A 12,318-nucleotide genomic window follows, 5' to 3' on the forward strand; every position below is an offset into this window, starting at 1 on the left:
GGGGCATCAGAGATGGGCAGGCATTCAGCTAGCTAGCCCCCAAACTCTGGATTTCTCTCCTCAAATTCTTCATTCTGCCTCTCCACTCATCTTTGTGCCTTGATGAAGACATATTAAAAATCAGCCACTTAAAAGCTTAATGCTTATTTATGTGACGTACTATCATATTTCTCACCCATCCTACTAAACATTCTGGGACAATTTTACTGTGTTCAAGATACCATTCGCATGCAAGTCATCCTTGCAAAAGGAATATATTTTTGGTGATGTGAAAGCCTGATTTTGCTCGCTCAAGGGAACCCAAAACTAGACCCATAGGCTTGAGGTGAGAGGGGAAAGATTTAAAAGGGACCCGAAGACAATGTTTTCATGTAGCAGGTGGCGCGTGTATGGAATGAGCAGCCAGAGGAAGTGGTGAAGACTGGTACAATTGCAACATTTAAAAGTTATCTGGATGGGTATATGAATAGGAAGGGTTTAGAGGGATATGGACCAAGTGCTGGCAAATGGGACAAGATTAATTTAGGATATCTGGGTCAACATGGACGAGTTGAACCCAAAGTATTTGTTTCCATGCTGTACATCTCTGAGTCTATCATTGTCAAGTGGAGTATTCAAACTTAATTTGGACACAGCATAATAGACATACAATCAGAAAAGTAACTAGCATCTAACTCCACGAGATAATCACCATGTAAGCAACTTGAAGATCATCATTTCCATCTAACTTTGAAGCTCAGAGGACGTAGGTAGTTCATGACTTGGCTATAACACATTGGAAAATGCTCTCTATCGATCCCAGAGGGTTCGTACTTTTTCCTCAGGTACCACAAAGATGAAGACAGAAAAGTAACACCAAGTCTGGAAACAGAAACAGAAAATGCAACAAACCTCTGCAGGTCAGTCTATACCCATGGAGGGAGACCAAAAAGGTTAACATTCTTGGTATAACTGGATTGAACATGAAAAATGGACATGCACTGAAATAGAGCAATAGAACATAGAACAGTACAGCACAGGAACAGACCCTTCAGCCACTATGCTTTGCCCATCACGACAACAAATTAAACTAATCCCTTCTACCTGTCCTTGGCCCATATGCCTCTATTCCTTGCATATGTATGTGCTTATCTAAAAGCCCCTAACATACCTGTCTGGCAGCACATTCCAGACACCTACCACTCTTAAAAATCTTGCTCCTCATATCTCCTTTGAACTCCCCCACCTGACATTTCAATTCAGGGGAAATAGATTCTGACTGTCAACTCACATGGAAATATACAGACATGAGGGGGTGATTACATGGCAAATTCATCACCTTCACATCAGATGGTACAAAAAGGACAAATACATGACATGGTCAACCAACATTAGAGTAGATTAGGCAGTGGAACATGTGAAATAGAAGCCAAACAGAAAAGGGTGTTGACAATCCATTACAAGCTTCTCTTCAGTCCCACTCATTGAGTGCTGCTAAAAGGTCTGCACTTCCCCAAGTCCTAAGCTGTATTTTCCTCCAGTTAGATTTGAAAACTAATGTACCTCCCCCAGTTTATTATCCAGCACTTTTTCCTCTTGCTCTCTCTCTCTGGCCCACAAACTGCAAATGTGTTATAAACCAGAAACTTTTCAAAAGCTGCATTCCATGCCAAATTCCCACAAAAAGCAAAACATTTTTAGTTTTATTGTCCCTTTTGTCAATTGTAAATTGTAAGAATAGTTCCCTTTCTACAGAGTCAAACTAAATCATCGTGACACATGGTGTCAGTTCGTGCCAAGTTCTGCAGATTTTACATTTCCTGCCGAGAGATATGAAAAAGATAATCTAAAAATGCTGGCAGAAAAATAATCAGCACTGCTGTTACAACACTTCAGTACAGTATGTGGCTAACAGCTCTTCTGAACTCCATGATATCATTGCCAGACTATTGGTCAGTTACCATTACTCCTGCTTAAGAATGCCAAGAACTTTCAGATGACCACAAATAAAACAGAAATATCAGCAAACTAACACTTCACTTGCCAGTAGATCCCTTGTAATCATCATTTTCAGGCTGGGGCTAAGCAATATTCACAAGACAGGGTTTAGCCACCTTTTCTTGTTGTTCAACAGCATTACCATTGCTTAATTCACTGTCAACAACACTCCTGTGCACAAATACTATGACTACAAGAGCAGGTCAGAGGTTGGAAACAAGTAATCAATGTTTCCTGTAACTTATTTTGCCGTTGTGCGAATCTCTAAAGTCAGTGTGGTAGCGGCTTCCCGAAGCAGGAGCCATGTAATGTAACTATAAAAAAATACACAACATCAGACAAATTAGCAGGAAACTTGCCACCAGGATACATGAACACCAAACGACATGACCCACTGTCACTAGTTTCTATACATACAGATAAAGGAGGACACCACTTCGACTGGGACAACACACACATCCTACGACAGGCGAAACAAAGACACGCACAAGAATTCTTAGAGGCATGGCATTCTAACCAGAACTCCATCAATAAACATATCAATTTAGACCCTATCTACCTTCCCCTAAAAAAATATAATTGGAAATGACGTCACCCACCTTAAGAAACCAAGACTTGTAAATAGTGAGGTGGAACATACAGCGAAGAGGGTTACCTCAGATTTCAACAGAACCTGGACCAGATGGGCCAATGGGCTGAGAAGTGGCAGATGGAATTTAATTCAGATAAATGCGAGGTGCTGCATTTTGGGAAAGCAAATCTTAGCAGGACTTATACACTTAATGGTAAGGTCCTAGGGAGTGTTGCTGAACAAAGAGACCTTGGAGTGCAGGTTCATAGCTCCTTGAAAGTGGAGTCGCAGGTAGATAGGATAGTGAAGAAGGCGTTTGGTATGCTTTCCTTTCTTGGTCAGAGTATTGATTACAGGAGTTGGGAGATCATGTTGTGGCTGTACAGGACATTGGTGAGGCCACTGTTGGAATATTGCGTGCAATTCTGGTCTCCTTCCTATCGGAAAGATGTTGTGAAACTTGAAAGGGTTCAGAAAAGATTTACAAGGATGTTGCCAGGGTTGGAGGATCTGAGCTATAGGGAGAGGCTGAACAGGCTGGGGCCATTTTCCCTGGAGCGTCAGAGGCTGAGGGGTGACCTTATAGAGGTTTACAAAATTATGAGGGGCATGGATAGGTTAAATAGACAAAGTCTTTTCCCTGGGGTCGGGGAGTCCGGAAATAGAGGGCATAGGTTTAGGGTGAGAGAGGAAAGATATAAAAGAGACCTAAGGGGCAACTTTTTCATGCAGAAGGTGGTACGTGTATGGAATTAGCTGCCAGAGGATGTGGTGGAGGCTGGTATAATTGCAACATTTAAGAGGCATTTGGATGGGTATATGAATAGGAAGGGTTTGGAGGGATATGGGCCGGGTGCTGGCAGGTGGGACTAGATTGGGTTGGAATATCTGGTCGGCATGGACAGACTGGACTGAAGGGTCTGCTTCCAAGCTGTACATCTCTATGACTCTATACCACCAAAGCTTTACCGGAGACTCGCACTGATGATGTTACCTAATCATGTTGACGAAACATCTGAAAACAAACCTTCAAGTTCAGCGAGCTAACTTGCATACTTATCATCAACCTGAGCTACAAATCTTCTCAAAAATCGCTAGTTACTTCTTTCCTTTACTATTCCTTATTTCCATCCAAGCTGATTCTACATCAAGATCCTCAAAATCAAAATCATTTCTCACCTCTGTACTGAACTGATTATTTATTAATTGGAGTTACACCACTTCATTTGCCTTTCTTCTTGCCCTTCCAAATTGAGTATTCAGGGAGCAGCTATAGTTATTGGCTAACCATTTCTCTATAATTCTCATCAAAAACTCATTTAGCTTCATTTGAGCTATCAATTCATTTGTTATAAATACTGAGTATATTAAGATAAAGAACATTAAAATTGGTCATTTTACAATTTTCCCTCTTTTGACCTCTTTGATTTGATTTATCACTGTCACAGAATAGGAGGGACATGGGCCAGGTGCTGGCAGGTGGGACTAGATTAGGTTGAGATATCTGGTCGGTATTGACAAGTTGGACCGAAGGTCTGGTTCCGTGCTGTTCGCCTCTATGACTCTATGTATCTAGGTACAGTGAAGTTTTGCATGCAGTACAGGTAGATTATACCATCCATTAGGATAACAGAACAGAGTAAAGAATTCAATGTTACAGCTGCAGAAAAGGTGCACAAAGAGTAAGGTCAACATTAACTTTGAAATTCGAGGCCCATTCAGAGAATTAATTACAGCAGGGAAGAAGCTGTTCTTGAATCTGTTGGCTGTGTTTAAGCTTTTGTATCATCTACCCAACGGAAGAGATTATAACTGGGGAGGAGGAGTCTTTGATGATGTTGGCTGCCTTTTCAAGGCAGTGAGAAATAAAGATGGAGTCAACGAATGGAAGACTGGCTTGCATAATGGACTGGGCTGTGTCCACAACTCACAAACATCATTCATTTGAACATTATCCGTGTGTACTCTATCTTTGCCTGTCACATTCTGTTACTATTTCGCCACATTACTATCATGCCCAATTTCCTGATGAAGGGCTTATGCCTGAAACGGGATTCTCCTACTCCTCAAAAGCTGCCTGCCATGCTTTGCGTTTCCAGCGCCACACTTTTCGACTCAACAATGCCCAATTGTCATCGCTCTTTACGTGAACCATGTAAGGGAGTGGCATAATGGCAATGTCCCTCCAAACTGTAATCCAGAACACTTTGGAGCTAATATTCTGGGGTTATGGGTTCAAGTCCCAACATGATAGTGTAATTTGAATTCGGTTAAAATCAATCTGGGCGGAAAAGTAAGCCTAATTGCAACCATGTAACCACTTAATTGTCCTAGAAACCATCTGGTTTACTAATGCCCTACAAGGATGGAAATTGTCCATCTTATCTGAGTTCCAGACCCACAGCAATGTGGTTGATTCTTATCTACTCGCTGGGCAATTAGGAATGGCAAGATGTGCTTGTTTAGCCAGCAAAACACAAATACCACGAACAAATTAGAACAAAATACTTAGAGATAGCTCCTTCATCTGAACTCTGTCCAGTCAGGGGAAACAACATCTCAGCTTCTGCCCTGCTTAACCCAAATATGAAATCATCTTTCATTCTTTTAAATCCCAAAGAACGTAGACTCATTCTACCTAGTTGTTCATCCCGTAAACTTTCATTGCACTCCCTCTATGGAAATATGCACACAGTAATTTAGGTGTGGTCTAACCAAATTCCAGTACAATAGTTAAAAATCACACAACACCAGGTTACAGTCCAACAGGTTTATATGGAAGCACTAGCTTTCAGAGCACTGCCCCTTCATCAGAACAACCACCTGATGAACCTGTTGGACTATAACTTGGTATTGTGAGATTTTTAATTTTGTTCACCGTAGTTCAACACTGGCACCTCCAAATCACCAATATAATAGAAGCAAGACCGCTACCCTATACTCAAATTCTCTTGCAATAAGGGCTAAACACGCCATTAAGCTTCCTAATAGCTTGCTGTACCAGTGACTTATCAACAAGGACACAGAGGTCCTTTACCCATTTACACTTTCTAACCTCTTACTAACTAAGACATACAGTGTTCATCTGTTTCTCCGACCAAAGTGGATAACCTCACATTTTTCCACACTATATTCTATCTGTCAATGACGTCAGTGACCAAAGATGTTTTTGCATTAACTGTCCCTCCATGTCAATCAAATTACAATAAACTGTTGAACACTCGTTTTGAGGGTAGGATCTCAAAGTACAGGCAGAGTAGGATCTTCTACACATCACTTCTACAGTTTAAGAATATTTCAGCTTTATCGCATACAAAAAGGCTAGATTCACCAAGTTTGAGCTGGTTCCTACTGTTCCTGCTTCACATCCATCACCATTCTCAAATGAACATGACAGAATCAGTGTTTTGTGGGACCACTTAGCTCTGTTTATAGCCTCTTGATTTTGGTTTTCATCACGCAGACAACACTTTGTTTGGCTTATCCCTTAAGGCTCCAAAACATAAAATTGTTTTAAACAGCTTCGTCCCAAAATTGATTGGATTGAACTGCATTTCTAGGGAATGTTTCTTAAAGGACTGACACCTGCACATGAAGTTATAACTGCTCAAGAACAGAAAATGATTACCTTTTCCATTTAAAAATAAATACTACTTTTCATCAGTAGATTCCTCACTATATATAATTATTTTCACATATGAGCTGATTTCCCACCACTTAGTCATTATCTTACGCACAACTAACATCTTTTCACAGTCAACATTCACTATGTTTCGTCTAAAGCTAACACTGCACAAAACACTAGTGAACCTCCTACATGTCTCGCAACCTCAAGTATCACAACGGAACAGTGGCTCAGTGGTTAGCATTGCTGCCTCACAGCACCAGGGATCCAGGTTCAATTCCATCCTTGAGCAACTGTCTCTGGAGTTTGAATGCAGGGAAGGCGATCCAGAGACCCAGGTAATGTTCTGGGGACCCAGGTTCAAATCACACCATGGCAGATGGTGGAGTTTGAATCTAATAAAAATCTGGAACTAAGAATCTAAATGATGATTATGAATCCATTGTCGACTGATGGAAATAATCATCTGGTTCACTAATATCCTTCAGGGAAGGAAATTGACATCCTTACTTGGTCTAGCCTGTATGTGACTCCAGATCCACAGCAATACGGTTGACTCTAAACTGCCCTCTGGGAAGTTAGTGATGGGCAATAAATGTTGGCCGAGCCAGTGAGGTCCATGTCCCACAAATGAATGGCTTAAAAAAAAAATGTATTCATGACTGCATGGATTTCCTCCAGATGTTCCAGTTCCTTCCCACAGTCCAAAGATGTGCAGGTTATGGTTGATTGGCCATGCTAAATTGCACATAATGTCCAGGGCTGTGCAGGCTAGGTGGATTGGCCATGAGGAAATGCAGGTTTAAAGGGATAGGGGTAGGATGCTGTTCAGAAAGGTGGTGTGGACTCAATGGGCCATATGTCTGCTTCCACACTAAGGGATCTATTATTGGACGATCTACATATCCTCAAGCTTTCTAAAATGATATAAAATTAAAAAGAGTCAAATCTGACGCAAAGAAAAATGTTTATAATAATGATTAATGTGGTAATAATTTATAAAACATGACAGGAAAATCCAAAAATAATCATGTGATTAAGAAGTATTAAAATTATTCAAGTCCTTTGCAATATATCTGAATGAATTAAAAACGTATTTATGATAAATGAATGCTCATAATTGAATATTTATTTAATCATCAGTTCAAATTGTTAGAAAATGACGGATAGTTATGGGAAAACATTTGGTAAAGACAGAACATATGCCAGTCCACACTAAACACAGTTTGGTAACAGCTAGCAGGTGGGTTGAAAGTGAGGGAAAAGAGGCACATAGCCTGGAAAATGCCCTCCTCCTGTTGATATTTCACAGGCAGTGTTTTTTCACCATTGGGCAGACAACACACACACACACACACACACACACACACACACACACACACACACACACACACACACACACACACACACACACACACACACACACCTCTAATATATATAGATTCCAAAACAAAATTTCCTTTTTTTAAAAAAGAAAATCACAACAGCACCTCGGTTTGACCTTCAATTCTCATGCTGCTAAAACTTCTTTATTAACATGTTAAAGAAACGGAAACCAACGTAAGAAGTAAATTTCCAGTAAAGTTACTTTACATGTAGTTTTGACTGAACATGTGGAAATGAAAAAAAAAGGCAAGTGGGAGTACTCTACAACACAGCATTTCAGAAAATCTGTTGATTTACTAGACACTGACCTCTAGTAAATTGAGTACATAGATATTCATCGTGATTGTTTCGATTTGCTCCAAAGGCAAGTGATATTTGCATCCACTGTTTAGGAAACAAATATTAATCTAAATGAGCTGTTTGGCCTGTTGTATAAGGTTGTCATTCCCAGCAAAGGTACAGAAAGCACAGGAGTTCATTTCGGATGAAAGCTTACCAAATCAAAGTTAAAAATTACACAACCAAGTTATAGACCAACAGGTTTATTTGAAAGCACTAGCTTTTGGAGCGCTGCTCCTTCATCAGATGGTCAACCACCTTACAAAGGAGCAGTGTTCCGAAAGCTAGTGCTTCCAAATAATTGGACTATAACCTGGTGTTGTGGGATTAACTTTGTGCACTCCAGTCCAACACCGGCATCTCCAAATCATGACTTCCAAATCAAAGGCTGGTTTCCATAATTATTTGGTCCAGCTTTGAAATTTGGGGCCTTCCACAAAAAAAAGATATTAAAAAAGTCAACCTAAATATTTCAGTCAGCTTCCAACAATATATTAAAATCTTTCATAAAAAGATGGAGGTAGTGAGGAAGAGATTTTGGGGTCTGTGCCACATTTTCCAAGGTATAAATGTGGGCAAATAACTGGCTCAAAGTCTTGACCTTTCCCTATATCTGCTTGGTAAAAGATTAGATTAGATGACTTACAGTGTGGAAACAGGCCCTTCGGCCCAACAAGTCCACACCGCCCCGCCGAAGCGCAAACCACCCATACCCCTACATTTACCCCTTACCTAACACTACGGGCAATTTTAGCATGGCCAATTCACCTGACCGGCACATCTTTGGATTGTGGGAGGAAACCGGAGCACCCGGAGGAAACCCACGCAGACACGGGGAGAACATGCAAACTCCACACAGTCAGTCGCCTGAGGCGGGAATTGAACCCGGGTCTCTGGTGCTGTGAGGCAGCAGTGCTAACCACTGTGCCACCGTGCCACCCACAAAATGCACAAAAGCAGGAATGTATACCTATCAATCTTTATATCAATATAAAACATGGACATGAATCTTGATTTAACCAGACACTTAACATTTAAATCAATTTAAATCATGGGAAATCTTCCAATATTACTTTGTTGCTTTACCTTTTCTTCTGATGAAATCGTGAGCATGTCACTGGCTATCAAACTGCATACTTGATCTATACCAAGGTTGAGGAATTCCTCTCCCAGCACGACCTCTGAGAAATGCTGTTCTGTTCAAAGAAAAAAAAAAGTTTTTCACAAATTACTTTGATTTCAAAATCACTGTTCCTTAATACTAAAACTACCTTAAGATAAAAAAATAACTGCACAGAATCCAAAGTAAAGCAAAAGCAGGAAATGTTGAAAATGTGCAGCAAGTCGAACAGCATCTGTGGAGAAAAATTGAGTTCGTGAGATTAACAACCTAGTGTCAGAATCTTTCAACAGTTACTTGAGTCAGCAAAGGAAACATTTTACTGTGACAGTTCTGGCTGTGAAGAGCTGCATAGATTATGATTGTGATGTGTGATTACGGAAATATAATGCTGCAAGTGTGAATGCATCTAAAGGCATTGGTTTTGAAGTAACATTGTGACAAAGTTACAAAATCCTTAGAGGAATACACGGGTTATAGTTTCTTTACTATTTTATTTGTAAATAAGCTGCAGCTAACACACTTCTTGTGCTACAATATTTTCCGAGCAAAAATACTGCATTAAATCCTGGCTGTCTTACTTAGCTTACAACATAGTTTTGGTCTCGACTTTCAGGAGAAAGTCGATTGCCAAATGGCATGCCACACCATTTCTCCAGCCATTTCTATCTTTGCCTCCCTATAGCACGAACAAGGTTATCAGGTAATAACCAATGATAGAGGTTTAGATACTGATCATTATAGCATTTTATTTATGGGTCTTTTAAAGTCTTTTTCTCAACCACATTGTTTGTGGCATCAATCCTGAGAGGATGTCTTTAAAAGGCAAGCTATAAGAGGTGCAACAATCCATCGGAGGTTGCCGTGGAGGGGATTTCCCAAGTTTTGATCTTTACCATTGACACTTGTTAAATAGATCATTCAAAGTGAGGCTTTGTGAGCTAGAAACATGGTGCTTTAAGTTGCACTCTTTCACAATTTATACCATGATAATGAGGTTCCAATGAAAATCCCATCTGGTATTCCATTTGAACATGGATTTCACTACTCAAATAACCAACTCTATACTAGCATTGGGTTAGGGTTAGGATTAGGATTAGAATATATATTTATGTCTTCTGCCATTATCTTGAGTTTTACAAAGTGCCCAGTTATAACTTCCTTAACGATCAACTCTTAACAACTAACCACAACAAATGTGAGGCTAAGTGGCCTATACTTTCCTGCATTTCTCCCTTGAAGAGAGGAACTATATAACCCTTACAAGTAGTTTAAAGACTTCCTAGTCTAATGGAACTTTTCCAATATCTAATGAATTTTGAAAAATTAACACCAACACATCTACTACCTTTACTAGCTACCTCTTCTAAGATCCTATAATGAAGTCCATCAGGATCCAGAAACTGATGAAACCGCAGGTTCATCAGTTTGCTCAATTCTACCTTCCGAGTAATTATAATTTCACCAGATTCTATGAATCCTCCAACTTCCTAACTTACAAGTGTTACTGGAGTGTGTGCAAAGGTTCCAGCTTGCCTATCTGACAATGCCAAAACTATTCCTTCTCCCTGCTTCCTGGTAGCTAACCAATCTTCTATGCTTATCAATTTAAAAACAAAGTGCTGGAGAAACTTAGATCTAGCACATCTGTGGGGAGAGAAACAGTTAAAGTCTCAAGTCCAATGACACTTCTTTGGAACACTTTTGAAGAAGAGTCATTGCACTCTAAGCTTAACTTAGCCATTATCCCTTTAAAACCTTACAATGCATCAATAAGTCTAGGAACTTGTTAGCCTTTAGGTCTAATAGTTTCCCCAGTACCTATTCCCTGGTGATGGTGATTGTTCAACTTCCTCCCTTGTGATTTTTAAGTATCTTTGGGAAGTTTTCTTAGTTACCTGTAGAGAATGCAGACATGAAATACCTACTCAACATCACCACAATTTCTTTGCTTACCATCAGTAATCACTGGACTCGCCCGCTTGAAGACCATCACTCATTTCAGCTATTCTTCTCTTGTTTAAACACATGTTAGAAACGCTCATTTTAAGCTAGCTTTTTCATTCTACTTTAATTCCTCCTACTTTTTTGTTTTCAAGAGTGTTTCTTTGCTGATGCTTAAAACGTTTTGACCTACCACCAATGTTTGCAGAACTGTCTGGTGTTTCTTTAAATTTGATACTATTCTTAAGCTTCCTAATTTAACCATGGATGATTCATCCTTTAAAATAAAATCTCTTTTTCACCAGGTCAGACTTTTGCAAAGAGCTTTTAACCATCTCCTTAAAGGTATGCCACTCCATGTTGTTACATTTAAATCTAGTTTCCCAGCTCAACTTAATCAACTTGACCATCACTTCATTATAACACTTTTACCAAGGTTCACCTATTCCTATCATTGCAAAATATAAGAATCTTCAATTCTTCAGTATTAGCCAACAGTCACCTTTCGACCATGTCTATGTTACAGCCATTAAGACACAGTATATGTATGTAGTTCTATGCCACCAATTCATCCAATTTGTTATCAATGATTCATGCATTCAGATGCAAAGCTTTTAACTCCATTTTTGCAATCCCTTGCTTTGTCAGCTGGTTGACTCTTAAGGTTTTACACTCTCTCGCATGCTGCCCAACTTTAGCTAGTATTACCCATTCCGAGCCTGCTCTATTATTGATGTTTCTCTTGAATTTACCACATCACGTCACATGATCCTTTGCTTCTACAATTCAAAGCCCTCTCTACCAATCTAATTTCACAGTTCACAAGAACACTGGTCTGCATACAGTTCAGGTAAAGAGCAGCCCAACAGTATAGCTGCCATGCTCTCCAGAACTGGTTCCATTGCCCCATGAACTGAAACCTATTTCCCTCACACCTGTCTCTAAGCCATACCAATTTCCTAATCTTATTTCGCCAATGCCATCTTGCTTGTGACACAGCTAATAATCCAGAGATCATCATCTTTGACATCAGGTTTTTAAATTTAACCTCGAGCTGTTCATGCTCCCCAAGTAAAACATCTTTCCTATTCCAATGTACATCATCAGTACTTGTGTGGATCCTTCTAGAACTATTCTTCCTCTCGATGCAAACTGCATTCCATCCCTGAGCAGATGTTCTAAACCCTGGCATTGGGCATGTATCCAAGCAGACTGAACTCTCGTTTTCAGCTGCAGAGAACAGTGTCAATTTCTTGTACAAGCATTGCTTACTAATTTTGAGGTCAAAATTGCAAATCAATTTATCTAATTGTTTTGTGATTACCCAATGAGGAGGGACTGGTTTTGTTTGCTGCA

The 12,318-nt window shown here is 39.8% G+C and overlaps 1 protein-coding gene and 1 long non-coding RNA gene across 3 annotated transcripts in view; one reads left to right on the plus strand and one right to left on the minus strand.

Annotated features, from left to right (window-relative positions):
- Positions 1-12,318, minus strand: part of klhl2 (kelch-like family member 2) — a 148,149-nt gene that overhangs the window by 62,388 nt on the left and 73,443 nt on the right. For both annotated transcript variants that reach the window (XM_043698470.2, XM_043698465.2), the window contains exon 6: positions 8,985-9,094. In XM_043698470.2, the coding sequence (XP_043554405.1) occupies positions 8,985-9,094 (110 nt within the window). The remainder of the gene's footprint in view (positions 1-8,984; positions 9,095-12,318) is intronic.
- Positions 1-12,318, plus strand: part of LOC122553987 (uncharacterized) — a 48,550-nt gene that overhangs the window by 13,212 nt on the left and 23,020 nt on the right. The window lies entirely within an intron of this gene.

This window comes from Chiloscyllium plagiosum, unplaced genomic scaffold (assembly GCF_037043375.1).
Source record: "Chiloscyllium plagiosum isolate Xiang-an unplaced genomic scaffold, Cpla_swu_hap1 HiC_scaffold_1, whole genome shotgun sequence".
NCBI lineage: Eukaryota > Metazoa > Chordata > Chondrichthyes > Orectolobiformes > Hemiscylliidae > Chiloscyllium > Chiloscyllium plagiosum.